Source organism: Helianthus annuus, chromosome 3 (assembly GCF_002127325.2).
Source record: "Helianthus annuus cultivar XRQ/B chromosome 3, HanXRQr2.0-SUNRISE, whole genome shotgun sequence".
NCBI classification, from domain to species: domain Eukaryota; kingdom Viridiplantae; phylum Streptophyta; class Magnoliopsida; order Asterales; family Asteraceae; genus Helianthus; species Helianthus annuus.
The window spans coordinates 149,276,652-149,293,049 of NC_035435.2; the positions used below are offsets into that span (position 1 = coordinate 149,276,652).

The 16,398-nt window shown below is 33.5% G+C and overlaps 1 protein-coding gene across 2 annotated transcripts; it reads right to left on the reverse strand.

The window, feature by feature from the left end:
• Positions 1-308: 308 nt before the first annotated feature.
• On the reverse strand, positions 309-4,729 carry LOC110930036. Of its 2 annotated transcripts, none has more exons than XR_004888586.1 (9): positions 4,304-4,672; positions 3,967-4,132; positions 3,789-3,866; positions 2,756-3,116; positions 2,492-2,604; positions 1,852-2,016; positions 1,641-1,765; positions 739-1,554; positions 309-636 (listed from the first exon to the last, which is right to left on the reverse strand). XR_004888586.1 is itself a non-coding variant. In XM_022173249.2 (9 exons), exons 1-9 carry the CDS (start codon positions 4,354-4,356, stop codon positions 477-479), a joined length of 1,314 nt encoding a protein of 437 aa, XP_022028941.1. In that variant the 5' UTR covers positions 4,357-4,729; the 3' UTR covers positions 309-476. The 2 variants fall into 2 exon arrangements, 1 of the variants encoding a protein (XP_022028941.1); XM_022173249.2 differs by having other exon boundaries at positions 739-831; positions 4,304-4,729.
• Between the last annotated feature and the right edge of the window lie 11,669 nt (positions 4,730-16,398).

Genomic DNA, 16,398 nt, shown 5'->3' on the forward strand with positions numbered 1-16,398 from the left:
TATAAACTTTTATGTGTAGTTATAAGGGGGGGGGGGGGGTGCTCCACTTTCCATCACTCACCACACCCAATCATCAAACGTCACGTCATCGAACTTGGTTCCATCACTAGTGATGGATTTTAGTGGGGGTGCCCATCACTCACCACACCCTCCAACGGTCACCAAACCAACGTTCACATTCCATCTTCACGCTCATGGCCACAGCGCGTTTTGGTCACCACGCGTTTCAAGTGGACTAAAATGGCAACACTTGAAACTATTTGGACTAAAATGACAACGTTTCAAAACTTTGGACTAAACTGGCAAAATGACCCAAACCACATGTACTAAAATGACATTTAACTCAAAACGCGTGGTAACCAAGTAATAACCCTACAGATTACAAAATTAAACCACCACATATCTACAATATCAATTTGTTGATACACCAAAGGATAAAATGGGAAGATACAATTTTTGTGCAATCAAACATGTTTTCAAGTAACCTTCAAGTGACCTTTATGTCCCAATGATTTCCAAGATGATTCAATCCTCAACAAATGCAATTTCTCCACGAACGGTTCCAAGATTTCAGCCTCTTCTTCGGGTGCAAACGCCATGCATATGCTTAGTTCTTGAACTGCCTCTCCATACTCCCTACCATTTACACACACAAAAAAATGTAAAAAAAAAAAAAAAAAAAAAAAAAAAAAAAAAAACAGGTGGGGTGGCCGAAGAACACGCTGTAAAATCTTATACCTCATGAAATACAACATCATGCCATGATCTCTCCTTAAAGCCCAATTATGAGGCTGTAATATCAGCAGCTTCTCGGATGCCATGATCGCCAGCCTATTGCATAAGAAAATATATGACATGCCAAAAACAATAATCGACCCGCTTAGAATTCAGGTTCTTATTTTGTATCTGGTGTAGAGTATAAAGTCAATTATTGACTTATAAATTATGATAGATAAGTTCCCAACAATGATATGTAATTTGATTGTCTTAACACATACATGACATATCTTTCTATGTACCATATTATAAAGATAACAAATATGACTTGTTAAATATCATATTAGTAACATGGTGGTTTTAGAAACATGACTTCGGGGCTGTTTGGCAACATCTGAATGGTTAAGTGCTGAACCAGTAAGAGGTCTGAACCATTAAGTGCTGAACCAGTAAGATGTCTGAACTATTAAGAGCCTGTATAATGCTTAACCGTTCAGAGGCAAATATCTGACCAATTCAGATTAGAGGTCTTAACCATTCAGACTCTGTATAAATCTTAACCATTCAGAGGCAAATGTCTGAACCATTCAGACATCTGGTTGTGAAACAAACAGTCTGAACCAGTAAGTGCTGAACCAGTAAGTGCTGAACCAGTAAGAGGTCTGAACCATTAAGAGCCTCATTAAGAGGTAAACAAACAGCCCCGAATCGTCCGTTCATACGGGTTAAAAGGTTATGTATTTATTCTTTCAGTTTTAATATTAGAGAGTGTGGATTATTGGGCATTGGTCAGAATTTAACAAATTCTCCTCTCAATTCTCATGTCAATCTTGAAACCTGTAGGGAAAACAGAAACAAGTGCCTAAATAATTAGAAAACTGCTCATCTCAACAAAGGGCAAATTAGTAATTTCACATGTGTACCTAAGATCTTGAGGACGCAACAATGGTATGCTTGAACCATCGGTCTTATCATCATGAACAGGCCTAAGTGGAGAAGTCAACATTAACCCGTGGGTCATTCTTGAAGCCCGTTTCCAGTGAAGCCTCTAAAGAAAGGGAAAAAAGAATCAAGAAAGTTAAAAGGATGTAACTTTTTGCTACTAAGAAAATGTAATCTTGTTGGGTTTCTTACAATCAAATTAGCAAGATAAATCCCGATAATATCCCGGTTTGTAGCAATATCGAGTCCCATAAGCGAATTGCTGTTTAAATCCGATGCCTTTGACTTTGGGTTGTCAACACATCGTCCATTGACTATCCCGAATAAGCTGTGCCCCGAATTTACCTTAAAAAGCTCCTGTTGAACATGATTTAGAGGGTACTTAAAATACGTGTTATAAAAGTGATTATATGATACCAAATAGTAGGTAGGTAATTTTGATTGAAATAAAAAAAACAAGAGTAAAATGCCATTTTCGCCCCTGATGTTTGGCCACTTTTGCGACTTTCATCCCTGAGGTGCCATTTTCATCCCGAAAGCTTGAAATCTTGCCATTTTCATCCCCGGGGGCTATTTTTCGAGGGACGAAAGTCGCAATAAATTGTCAACCTCAAGGATGAAAATGGCAAAAAAAAAAAAAAAAACCAAAGTTGAAGGACTGCAATGCACGAAAAAAATCGTTTTGGATGAAACGGGAAAATATGCCCAAATCTCAGGGACGATTTTGGCAATTTACTCAAAAAAAAAAAATACGAAACAGATTATTTGACACTCAAATAATCAGATAATACAAGCAAAATCTGTTTATCCAAACACTTTCAAATCATCTTACCTCCGGATTTTCTGTTTGGGGCCAGATCAGAAAGTCTTCCCCCACGCAGGATCCAACGATAGTCAAATTTAGTCTTCGACAAACCTCAATGTAGATTATGCTAAGCAAAATTGCTGCAAAAACACAAACTCAACATCAGGTAAAAGTCTCAACGAAAATCCCCTCGAGTCATGTAAAAACCGAAACTTTTAAACATAGTCTTATAAAGTTCGAAATTTAAAAAAAAAAAAAAAGAAAAGCCAGAAAAAGGAAAAGAATATTTACCACTACCACATTTGGAACTTAACACAGAATGCAAATAGGAACAACTAGAATCCACCACGGTTGACCTTTTGAAACCCATCGACTCGAATAGAACACTGTTGACCGCCTCCAAAACTTCAATCAAATGGCATCCTATGTCTCTGGAAATTAGATCAACCTCAACTTCTTTTGCAATGGCATCCAATTCTAACAACCAATCTTCTATATTCTTTCCCGCCAAAATTGTAGACTCCGTTTGACTTAAATCTAGGCCTTCAGATGAGACTTCGCTACCTTCGCGTTCGTTTTGGAATGAATTGGCATCCATCTCGCGATTATAAGCGATAAATGCCTCGTATTCCGTAGATACATGCAATAGAGCCTGTAGATTATGTAGAGAACAAACTCAAGACTCAAAAATATAAATATATATTTTAAAAACTATGTTATCTTAAATCTGGTTTATTGAATAAAACAATTTAGGAGTTGTTTGCTCTAATATTACACTTTGGTTGACTTTTTAGTTTTTACATATACAGTTGTTCCCTTTTTTCATATAAGTAAATGGGTCGGAATTGTCACCTCTAGATAAGAAAATGCAACGAGTCACAAGTGACAATTAGAAAACTGATACTTCCATCATGAATATTAAGTTTGATCTAAACAACTCAAGTTATTTGACTTTCTAAGCCATCCTACTTGACTTTTAATTGCAAACTAACCATCATTTTAAGTATAATTAGTTAAAGGTAGCATTTAGATACCATAAATGATAAGAAATCAAGAATGATTGAGCCTAATTTACTATAACATCTAGATCAAGATTTTCACTTCCACTTGCAACCAGCCAACCATTAAAAATTCAGGAATTTGCAAAAAAAAAAAAAAAAAAAAAAAAAAAAAAAAAAAAAAAAAAAACTACAATTGTGCAAATGGTCAAGAAACTTTGGGGCCACAAAGAAGAAAATCTTTTTCATGACAATATACCTTTTTCTCCAAGCCAATCATATTAATTTTTTAGGATACTAAAGTGGACTTATATAGACAAAGTTACCTTTGCAAGGGATATGTCTTTGTCTTTACACTGGAAAGAGATTTCTTGTGTAAAATTTGCTCTTGCAGCACTCAGAACCTAAAGTTTTTTTTAATAAATCAGAACAACAAGATTAGATTCTAATTATAATCTCAATTGCAAAAAAAAAAAAAAAAGATATGCATTTAGTGATTGAGACCTCTTGATAATATTTGAGAGGAGAACAACCACCAGTTTTCACAGGAGCAGCTGCTGCCATGGGTGATGAGACCAATCTTCTCTTATTTTGCTTGATCATGGTGGCTGGAGTAGTGAAAATACTCAAGTTCTTGAACTTCTTATCAACATTCAGATCAATTCCAGACCTGATTATGACAATCAAGAACAAACCCATTTTGAAAATACACAAATAATTGAAGAACAACTCCAAACCCTGATGAATTTTGCAAATTTAATCAAAAAGAAAGAAACCCATTTGCCAAAATCTTGAAATAACAACACCCAAAAAAAAAAAAAAAAAAAAAAACTAAAAGTACCTGAAAAGAGACCGATAAAACGAAGAACAGGTCATATGTGATGCAAACAACATTATTTCTTCAAGAAAAGTAGAAAAGATTGAAACTTTACAAGAAACAAGTGGTAAAATACAAGAAAAGATGCTAAAAATGATCAATTCAGTTGTATTCTTGAACAGCAAGATAGGTAGTAATGGGGTTACAAGATGATGATGATGATGATGATGCAGACATCAAATTAGAAGAATTAGGAGAAGACATTAGAGATGTAGAGAAGGAAGTGTGATTGCAGAAACTGTAATCAAAGATGAGAGTGTTTGTTAAAGGATTAGATGATGTTCCAAGATCCATTGATGATGGTACTGTACTTTTATATTTCTCACTCTATATGCAAACATAAAGAAAGGATTGAAAATTTTTAAAGGTGGGGTTTTGATGTTGATTTCTTTGGGGTTTATTGTGATTAAGAGCATTCACATCCTGGGAATCAAAATCTGTGTGTGAGGTTTTTAAAATATAAAGAGTATAAAAAGTGGTTGTGAGTGGAGGAGAGAGAAAATGTTACTGTTCATCTGTATATTTGGGGAGACACTGTTCACCCACTATATTTTTTTTAATATATATTGAAAGTGGTTGTGAGTGAAGGAGAGAGAAAAATGTAATGATAAAAGTATAAAAATATTATTTAATTGAAAAGGAGAGAGAAAAGTATTTGGTTTTAGTGGAAATATATTGATATAGGAGTTGTTTTTTAGTGGAATGTATGTATATTTTTAGGGGGCTGGATGTGAATGCTCTAATTCATTGCAATTTATAGGGTTGAGGGTAGAGCAAAATGTCAAAACTAGCCCAATGTTAAAAGTCATGATCAATGATAAAGAGACTAGAAAGATGGATTGATGGAATTGGAAGTGTTCATGAAAGTGATATATTTAAGATAGGGATAAATTACAAATTTCGTTCTTTAGTAGCGGATTGTAATGGATAGCCTTTAACTTCAATAATTACAGTCACAATTATTTATTTGGAAAACTCATTACACATTACGTCCTCTTTAGCTCTAACCTGGTTAAAGATTTCAATTAGATCTAATCAATCAAGGGCAGTTTAATCTTTCTACCAACTTAATTAAAGAAAAAAAACAAAACCTAATTTTAAAAACCCTCTTCATTCTTTCCCTTTCTTCTTCACCATCACCACCACCCCCTCTCTTTCTCTCCAACCACCACCACCACCTCTCTCACTCTCTCTCTCTCTAACCAACCCCCACCCCTATCCCACTTAAATCTTGTTTTCTTTCAGATGTAACTTGCCGGCTCCCCAAAAAAAACCTCAGACCCCTCTCTCCGTTTCTTGTATTCTCCAACAAATTCCGGCGCCATTAACACCCACACTTTTCTTCTGGCGCCAATAACACCCAAACTCAGATCTTTCTTGTAACACCCCGTGTTTTCGAATGTCAAAGTCAAAGTCAAAGTTCAAGTTGACTTCTTTGACTGTAATTAGTCTATTTTATGTTTATTTATATTATGTGGAGAAGGTGTTGTTAATCAGAATGAATCGAAGTAATCGAATGTTTAATCGACGCGAACCGATTTACGACTGTGAACAGTAGGAAGTAACAATGCGATAAAGTTAACTAATCAGTAACAAACCGATCTAACCATCATCGAACTCAAATCTCGAATTACGCGAACTTTGGTTGTTGTTATACGTGTGTGTGTGCCTTATGTGTTACCTGTGCGTGTTTACTTTATGTTTTGTGTGGTGATCAATCGAACCAATCGAAACTCAAATCGAAACTCGAAACTCAAACCGAATGCAATCGAAATCTAATTACGACGAATGGTAACGTAAGGATAGGGTGAAATATAGATGATTGTATGTTAGATATAGTAGTTGGGACTGAAAGTAATTTGAATAGGAAACTCTACCGTACTCGTATCGTCTTCAATCGAAATCGAAATATCAAAAATCGTCGCACCGAATACTCGAACCAGGCTGTTGATCGATCAGACTGTCAGCCGATCGAACAGCCCAGCCGATCGGACGGACTGTCCGATCGAGCAGGCTGTCCGATCGGGATGCCTGGCCGATCGGCCAGCCCTTTCCTCTTTTGGAGCCTATAAATAGGGCTGTCATTGTCATTCTTTCCACTTTTGGAAACTCTCTGACCGACCAGCTCGTGCTCCTCACCTTTTCTCAGATTTCTTCCAATTTCGGTAAGTTTTCCTCCTAAATCTTGTACTTTCTTGGTCAAAACATGCTCCTACACCTTCCTATCTTTCAAATCTTGATTTCTAACCGTGAAATCATCAAGATCTAAGCATTCTAGGATGATGTCATCATGGTGTTCTTCAAGAACATCATGTTTTGGCCTCAATCCACCATGAATAGCTCGGATCTAACGGATTTCCACATAAACAAGCTGAGATCTATCAAAGATCTAAACATTTACATGATGTGAAGGATTGAAAGAAGGATTTCCAACTTTCTTTCAACTCTTTTACACTCAATGCCTTCAAACCGGTATAAACGGAGCTTGAGTCAACTCACCGATCATTCTAGTGGATGAGTGGTTCAAGATTCGGATTCTACCTACGAGGTTCACCGACTTCGGGATAAACATCAAACTACCGTTCCGAACAGTTTACCGGCCGGACTTGGGTGATTCCTGTCCGAGCAGGAGAAACAAGTAAGAACGAAAGTTCCATGGTTTAGCTTGTTGCCAAACTACCACGAAATAACGTCAAATAACCAAAACAGCCAAGTTTTAGACGAACAGGCCGACCAGGTCAGGATGCTGGCTGAACGGTTAGGTTGTCCGAACGAACAGCCCAACCGATCGGACATATCAGCCGATCGACCAGGCCAGCCGATCGGCTAACAAGTGGCCCCACACTTTGACAATTTCATGAAGTATGGTATTGAACGAGGTAATGTTCGATCGAACGAGCCGTTTGATAACATTACTCATCGGATCATGTGATACTATGCTTCAACCCTTAATCGATTTTCAATTCGTTCGACGTATAGGAATGCCACCCGATCGAGCATGTTGTTCGATCGAGCATGTTTTTCGATCGAGTGACATCCTGCTGAGGACTACTACTGAAGTTCCTAACCGATCGGTTAAGCCGGCTGATCGAACAGACCGTTCGATCGATCGACCTGAAAGGTAAGAACACTTCAGTGTTCTCAAATACTACAACGAAAACTTCAAAAGGTCAAACCATCATACACAAACATATCCTACCCAAAGGAAGAAACAATCAACTCGAACAGTCCTGCCGATCGAGCCTACCGGCCGATCAAACAGACTGTCCGAACGGATCTTCCAACCGAACGAACGACCTGTTCGATCGAACCTGATGTTCGATCGACCAGGCTGTTCGACCCACTTACACTTGTTTCCATTTTACGTGTATTCATCGTTATGCTATCGAACTGTTCAGGCTAACCCTACTCTTAAGCGCTCCCTTCAATCCATCAATCAATCGCTGTGAGTATACTCGATCCCTTTTTGCTTTTAGCACTTTTGGGTGTTACATACGTTACCTATATCAAAACACAAACGATCACACTACTCAAGTTATTTGAACGCTAACCAATATGCATGTATTACGTGACTAAATGAATGCTTGTTGATTGTGTTTACACGTGGAATGCTGTCTACCTGCCTTAACGACGTAGTACTATAGTTTGGACTCAGCACCCGTTCACACGGGGGTTGTTAAGGACAATTACTTGCATGGATTACGGTGGTAATCATGTATTGCGAACTGTCTTGGACAGTCAACCCGCAGTCATTGGTATCGATAGATCCATGTCGATAATTAACATGCTTCGTTTTCCTCTGTGTACGTGCTGGTTATGCGTAAACTATTCGAACTCCATATGCTATTATCAAATTTGTATGCTCACCTTTACATTTTATGTATTGACTTTATTTTAACGTATGTGACAGGTGTTTAAGATGTTTGCTTGCTAGGAAAGCGAGGCTAGAATAAAGCTCTAGAGGCCCCCAACAAATAGTTGTCTGTCAGGAAAGAGCAACTAGAGCATAGTTGTTTGTAGATCTTGTCAGGCTGGGTCTTAAGGAGCATTTGAACAATATTTATTTGTTTTATTTAAAATCTGAGTTGTTGGAACAGAGCATTTGACTGGTTGTTATCTGTAATAATTTGTTTCTTATTTGGGACACGGTATGGGACGTGTTATTTAAACTGAATAGTGATGATAATTGTTATGGGAACTTCTGGACAATCTGTTTCGCTCAGTGCCATGCCCCGATGATTCCGCAATCGGTTGGGTGTGACATTTCTCTCCATTTCTGGTATTCTCCAACAAATCTTCTCAGTATCGGCGGTGACTTCATCTACTCCGGCACCGTCAACACCAAAAATTCCGGCACCAATATTAGTGGGTTCAACTTTGATTGGAAGATGGGTCCAGTAATCAGACCCAAAGTGCTGATTTTAGGATCAATGGTGGATTTAATAAGGGGGTTTATTCAAACCCCAGTTTGAATTTTGGTCCAAATAATAATGTGAATTTTGAGATAAATATGTTTAATAAAGATGGGAAATTGGGGAGGTTGATCATCATTTCTGTTAGTTGGTATATTTTTGTTTATAATAATGATACCGCAAGAGAATCTTCAAAGGCAGCGTTTTGGTATGTCTGGTTCTTTTTGGTGATGGCGGCGACGGTAGTCATTATACACACAAGCTTCAGATCTGGTGGTGGTTGGTTGTTGGTGACAACAGGCTTCACTAGTGGCTGCTGTGTGCTTAGAGAGAGAGTTCAAAGTGTGGGAGAGGGAGAGTGAAAGAGAAAAAAGTATTTAAGAAAAGGGTATTTATATTTGATTTGATTTGATCTTATTTATGTTACAAATAATTAAGTAGAAAGACTAAATTGCCCTTAAGTGAATTAATTTAACTGAAAATTTTAACCTTGTTAGTGTTAAAGGACGAAAAATGTACTGAGTTTTCTAAATAAAGGACTGTGACTGTAATTATTGAAGTTAAAGGCTATCCACTGCAACCCGCTAAAAACATAAAGGACGAAAAGTGTAATTTACCCTTAAGCTAGGGATGGCCAAATGGTACTATATATATATATATATATATATATATATATATATATATATATATATATATATATATATATATATATATATATATATATAGGGTTGAGTTCATTTCAGAACTCTAAATAACTACAGAACTTTCAGAACTTTTAATAAACAATCATTTTATATATAAGTTTTTGTATTTAGGAATCTATTATATATATATTTCTTTGATTACATACATGATAAAAGTAGTTTACATATGTTTAATTGTCAAAATTATATATATATGTGTCATAACTAATTACATATGTGTAAAAAAACTAGTTTACATATGTGTAATTATAAAATTACATATAAAAAATGATAAAACTACTCTTAACATGTATGTAATCGTAAAAATACACATAATAAATGATAAAATTATCCTAAACATAAAAATATATAAATAAAAAGATTGTTAGTTAGGAGTTCTGCGAGTTCTGCAAATATTTATGGTTCTGAAATGATCCTGGCCCTACATATATATATATATATATGGTGGAGGGTTCAAACGAGAAGAAAAATTTTGTAAGAATAAAAAGAATAAGATTTAAACCAATAGAAAGTCTACATTTTACTTTATTTAATATGTGTATTTAATGTTATTAATAAGGGCATATAGGTAAATTTCTAATTGTAATTAATTAGCTAACTAATTAAAAGAGTGAATTGCAAGTTTTGTCCTTTATCTTTAGGCCATTTTGCAAGTTTTGTCCTTTATGTTTAAATTTGACGAGTTTTGTCCTTTATGTTTGAAAATCAAGCACGTTTTACCCTTTGGGGCAAAACGTGCTTGATTTTTAAGGACAAAACGTGCTTGATTTTTTAAACATAAAGGACAAAACGTGCTTGATTTTTAAACATAAAGGACAAAACGTGCTTGATTTTTAAGGCCCAAAGGGTAAAACGTGCTTGATTTTTAAACATAAAGGACAAAACTCGTCAAATTTAAACATAAAGGACAAAACTTGCAAAATGGCCTAAAGATAAAGGACAAAACTTGCAATTCACTCCTAATTAAAAAGTTGTAACTCACTTTTAATATACTATTTCAAGATAAACTAGTTTAGGGTGAAGGATAATTTTCGACATGTGTAGGATAAATTTTCATATGTGTAGGATAAATTCTTAAATGTGTATGAAAATTTAGGTATGCGTAGGGTAAATTTCGGTAAGTGTAAGATATATGTAGGATAAATTTTGAAATTAGTAGGATAAAATATTTTTTTTTCTTTATTAATGAGAGATAACATAATTAATGGGAGGAGTTATAAACTATTTAATGTTTTACCATTATGCCCTTTCTTCTTTTTCTTCTCACCCTCAAATGAACCTTCCCCTATATATATATATATATATATATATATATCGAAATTGAATCGGTAACAGTATCAAATATATTACATCGAATTATTTTCAAGACCAATTCGGTGTCTTATTTTTTTATGTTTTCAGAATCGATACGTTTGGTTCAGTACGCTACCGGTATCTTATCAATTATTACTTTCAAATACAGTATTGTATGGTACAAGTATTGTACCGAGCATTTTCAATACTAATACCTAATTTTGATGATTTTGATATTGATATTTTTGATACCGGTATTATACAGAGTTCATCCCTAATTCAAGAGAAACCATATTTTAGCTAAATTATATCCTTCTACTATATGAGAAATATTCATATAAGTTGTTCATTTTTTCTTACTTTACGAAGGATTGTTATTTTTTTTGCTATATTATATCCTTCTACTATTTAGCTGGATTATATCCTTCTACTATATGAGAAATATTCATATAAGTTGTTCATTTTTTCTTACTTTATGAAGGATTGTTATTTTTTTTTTGCTGTATTATATCCTTCTACTATATGAGACATATTCTATTCTACTATATCTGAAAGGACAAAGTCAGTGGCAAAGGCCACGCCGATAACACACCTCAAATTACAATTTTGTCCTTTGATCTAATTTCCATTTTGGCTCCCTCGGTATTTCCATTTTCGCTCTCTCATTTTTTAACTAATTTGTTTTTCTCCTAAAACTTACACAATAACAAATCTATCATCTAAATTTCTAACTTTTCACTTTTACTTCCTTAGTTTTTTATTTTTTTTCTTCTCTCCCTTTGTGTTTTTAGTTTATATCACGTTTACATGTTGCTATAAATTCAAAACGGGCAGTTGGTTCGTCACAACTTAATACATTTCCTTTAATCGTACCGGATCTTTATAAGTTTCTTTCGTGTGTTTAAACACGTTATTGTCACCGTGCCAACGTGCTTAACGAACGATAATGTGCCCTTAAATGTCACGCCACAACGCGCGAGCACCTTATTTTCATTCTTTAACATAAAAAAATTATTTCCTCACGTGCTTATTTTTTTGGACATTTCGGTACATATTCATGTATCGGCATTGGACGTAAACGGTACACAATTATGTTTCAACCTAAAGTTTTCCTATAAATGAGTCGGGTCTAATATAATACGTTTTTATAATTATTTTTATGTATGTTTTAAGTTGTTATACGTTTTGATGTAAACACTTTATTTTATCACATGCTCATTTTTATATGTACATGTCAATATAAATTCATGTTAATAAACATGGTCAAATATAATACGTTTTCGTGCTTATCTTTATGTACGTTTTTAGTTGGTTTATGATTTGACATACGAGTCACTATGCGCCTTGATGCCACTAAGTCTTAATGAAAACGTAAGGGTTATGTAGTAATTAGGTGGAACTCCACTAAATGAACCAACCCGGTTTGGATTTTGTTATTTGATTTACATGCTTATATAAGTTAGATTGATTTATATCGGATACGTCAAAGCACATGTTTTTATATTGTTTACACATTACATAACGCTTGCGCTAATCTATTTGATGTTTGCGATGTACCAACGCCGCAACGTGCGTGTCCTTATTACTAGTTCATTCATATAAGTTGTTCCTTTTTTTTCTTACTTATTTACATGATTGCCATGTATAAATAAAAAGAAATAAAACTTTATCTATTTTGTCATGAGACTTTATAATTTATGAAAACTAGATCATATTACGACATGTTTTTTTTTTGGAGTTTAGTAATCATATTTACATCTTTTATCAGCTATGACTGTCGGTAAGGGCACCTCTACAACATTAGCACATGGTTGCTATGCTCTTAATGATTCATCATTTAGGTCTAAGCCTAAATCTTATCTAGACTCATGACAAACGATATGATTTATCTACCTAAGGAAACAAGATTAAATTATTTTCCATGCATGACTGATGCCAGTGGCGAAGCTTGAAAATTTCCACCGAAAGGTTGGAAGTCACCGAACCTATAAATTTTATATAGAGTTAATTACACAAATGGGTCCTGTGGTTTATACGTAATTTCGCCTTTGGGTACTAACTTATTTTTTTAACAGGTTTAGGTTCTGTGGTTTCAATTTTGTAACACCTTTGGGTACTAACACCAAAATTAGTTAATTAATGACTAAAATACCCTTGCATTTTTTTAAGTTTATCAATGTAACACATTTGGGTACTAACACCTAATTTTATTTAAGTTTAAATCAATTTTATAAAATCTATTTATTTTTTTATTTTCATTATTTTATTATATCTCTTAATTAACATAAACTCTATTTGTTTTTTAATTTTCATATTTTTATTAAATTTCTTATTTAACATAAAATCTACTTGTTACACCAGTATTTTTTTAAATAGATTTTTTAAATAAAATATACTAGCTATATAGTTTTATGTAAATTAAATTTTCGTTTTCAATTTTGGGATTGAAATGATTGATAATAATAAACATCTTTCATGTAAAAAAATTTAAGCCTTTTTTAAACTCGTTTTTTTGTTCATTTACATTCTACTATTTTAGAAAGATATTTAATTTACATAAAACTATATAGCTAGATATTTTAGATAAAACTAAAAAAATTTAAGCCTTTTTTTAACTCGTTTTTTTTTTTTTTTTTTTTTTGTAAAATAGATTTTTAATTTACATAAAACAATATAGCTAGTAGATTTTACTGGTGCAGCTAGTAGATTTTATGTAAATTAAATATCTTTCTAAAATAGTAAAATGTAAATGAATAAAAAACGAGTTAAAATGGATTAATTTTTTTTACATGAAAGATATTTATTATTATTCTTATTATTATTATTATTATCAATCATATATATCCAAAATTCAAAATGAGTAAGGTTTACATTTTTAAAAAACTAGTAAAAAATTTAATTTACATAAAACTATATAGCTAGCAGATTTTATTTAAAAAAATATATTTAAAAAAATACTGGTGTAACAAGTAGATTTTATGTTAAATAAGAAATTTAATAAAAATATGAAAATAAAAAAATAGACTTTATGTTAATTAAGAGATATAATAAAAATATGAAAATAAAATAAATAAATAGATTTTGTAAAGTTGATTTAAAGAAAATAAAATTAGATGTTAGTACCTAAATTTGTTACATTAATAAATTTAAAAAAATGCAAGGGTATTTTAGTCATTAATTAACTAATTTTGGTGTTAGTACCCAAAGGTGTTACAAAATTGAAACCATAGAACCTAAACCTGTTAAAAAAATAAGTTAGTACCCAAAGGCGAAATTATGTATAAACCACAGGACCCATTTGTGTAATTAACTCTTTTATATAAGTAACTTTTTTATAAAACTGGGGGGTCGAAAACGTATATACCTAAAAAATTCTACACGAAACGTACATACATAACACTACTGAGCGAAAAGTTCGGGAGGTCGGACGCCCCTCCCGGCCCCTTGAAAGTTGCGCCAATGACTGATGCTGGATTTACACATTCTTCATTTACACCATATACTTTAATGAGCACGAAGAGAGCTTAATAATATCTTGTGAATAAAGCTTAACATCCGTTTATAATTCTATTATACAAATACAAGTTTAAGGTTTAGAAAGATACAAAAATATAAAAAATAAAACAAATATAAAAACTTTCTTCGCCTCTCAACTCGTAAATCATGTATGCAAAGAGGAAGGGGACGAGGGGGTGCATTTATAGGCTTCGAGAGGCAATCTTAATGGCCGAAAATTTTGATATGTGATCTCCTAATCTCCCCAAACTACATCTCCATTTTCTTTGTCACTATATTCCCTTTCACTCTTATTATACACCATGACAATGATAGAAAGGTTTTACATTATGATCATATATAGAGAGACTGAGAGATTTAACCGTTAGGTTTAAAATCCGTAGTCTTATCATATTTTGTGATGTTAGCGCAATTTCTCTATCTGAATTCTGAACACCATATGAAGGGTTTAACTTGATTCGGATTTGTTTGAAAGAAGAGCGAGTCTCACAAACTTAGTTGAAGAATGAACATATAAATGATTTTGATTTACCAAAGATTGCATAAATAGATTAAAGTTATTTTTTTTATCTAAAGCTCTAAACTTTTTTTTTTATTTTAAAAACCAATAATCATTATAATTGTTTCATTCAGCAGGACAAATTACATAAGGATAGCAGGTAGACGAGCAACAAACTGCGCCGTCACCCCCTTCTGAACTAGATAATTTCTTTTACAATTTTAAATATATTATGTTTTTAAGATAGAAACTCAGATCTAAGGTTTTATACTTTTATTCTTCTTGTTCCGACTGTTTGGATGCATTTCCCTTTCGCAATTTTGGTCCCACTCATCTTGTAATCATCTAACTAGGGCTGCAAACGAACCGAACGAACACGAACACGGCCTTGTTCGTGTTCGTTTGTTAAGGATTTCATGTGTTCACGAACAGTTCACGAACACTTACCGAACGAGATTTTTTGTTCATGTTCGTTTGTTAAGGAAATGAACTTGTTCGTGTTCGTTTGTGTTCGTTTGTTAATTTAGGTATCGAACACAAACGAACGTTCATGAACGCACATAGACGCAAACGAACACAAACAAACGTTAATGAACATAAAAAACACAAACGAACATATATTTACTTTCGAAGATGATCATAACAAAAAAAAACACTAAGTAGATCCACCCAAAATATACCAAGCTAATTATCCAAACTTGAGTAGCTTAATATATAATTTTTATAAACATAACTAACACAAAGTAGTGTCTCAAAACTTCATCTTAAACTTTAAGTCTCCATTTAATCCACCAAAATAACCTTGAGATCGTCTATAACCAAAATAAACTTGAATTCGTCCAACCATCATCAAGTAAGCTCAACACATATGACATAAACAAACGATAAAATATAAGTTGGGCCATACAATATAATATAATATAAGTTGGGTAATAAAATAATATATATATATATGTATATATTCCTATATACAAACGAACACGAACATACAAACGAACACAAACGAACGTAAACGAACACGTTACCGAACGTTCACGAACACAAATGAACGAACATGGCCTGTTCATGTTCGTTCATTTAACTAAACGAACGAAATTTTTTGTTCGTGTTTGTTCATTTATTAAACGAACGAACACAAACGAACTTCCCGCCGAACGGTTCATGAACTGTTCGCTGAAAGTTCAGTTCGTTTGCAGCCCTACATCTAACCTTTGAAAACCATTGGTTCGGTCACCAAACCCAACCCATTCCATTTTTAATCATAAATATTTTATCTTATTTTCAGAGCCGTCTTCGAAAACTGTTGAAAAAATTTAGGCATCGGGCGACGAAAAGAATTGGGCCCAAAATTATGGTTAAGGGTAAATGAATTACAAAAATAAAAACTTAGTGATGGACCAAAGACTTGAACTGAGACCTTTATATTGTTTTGAGATGATTTTTGCCACTACACCAACATTACTTTTTTGCATAATAAACGGATAAATATACTAAATATATAATTTAATAAATATATACAAGCTTATAAAGAATTTTCGGGCCCTTTGAAATTTTGGGCCTCGGGCGTCGGCACGTGTTTGCCGGGCCCAAAGCCGGCCCTGCTTATTTTGACTAAATATGGGTTTACAACGTTAC

What these genes read in the sequence shown, in the direction of transcription:
- LOC110930036 (XM_022173249.2), bottom strand. Translation starts at nt 4,356, where the DNA reads ATGTTGTTTGCATCACATATGACCTGTTCTTCGTTTTATCGGTCTCTT. An exon ending in AAGACATATCCCTTGCAAAG is followed by an intron (nt 3,117 to 3,788) that starts GTAACTTTGTCT and finishes CATAATCTACAG; the next exon opens with GCTCTATTGCATGTATCTAC. An exon ending in CCCAAACAGAAAATCCGGAG is followed by an intron (nt 2,017 to 2,491) that starts GTAAGATGATTT and finishes CATGTTCAACAG; the next exon opens with GAGCTTTTTAAGGTAAATTC.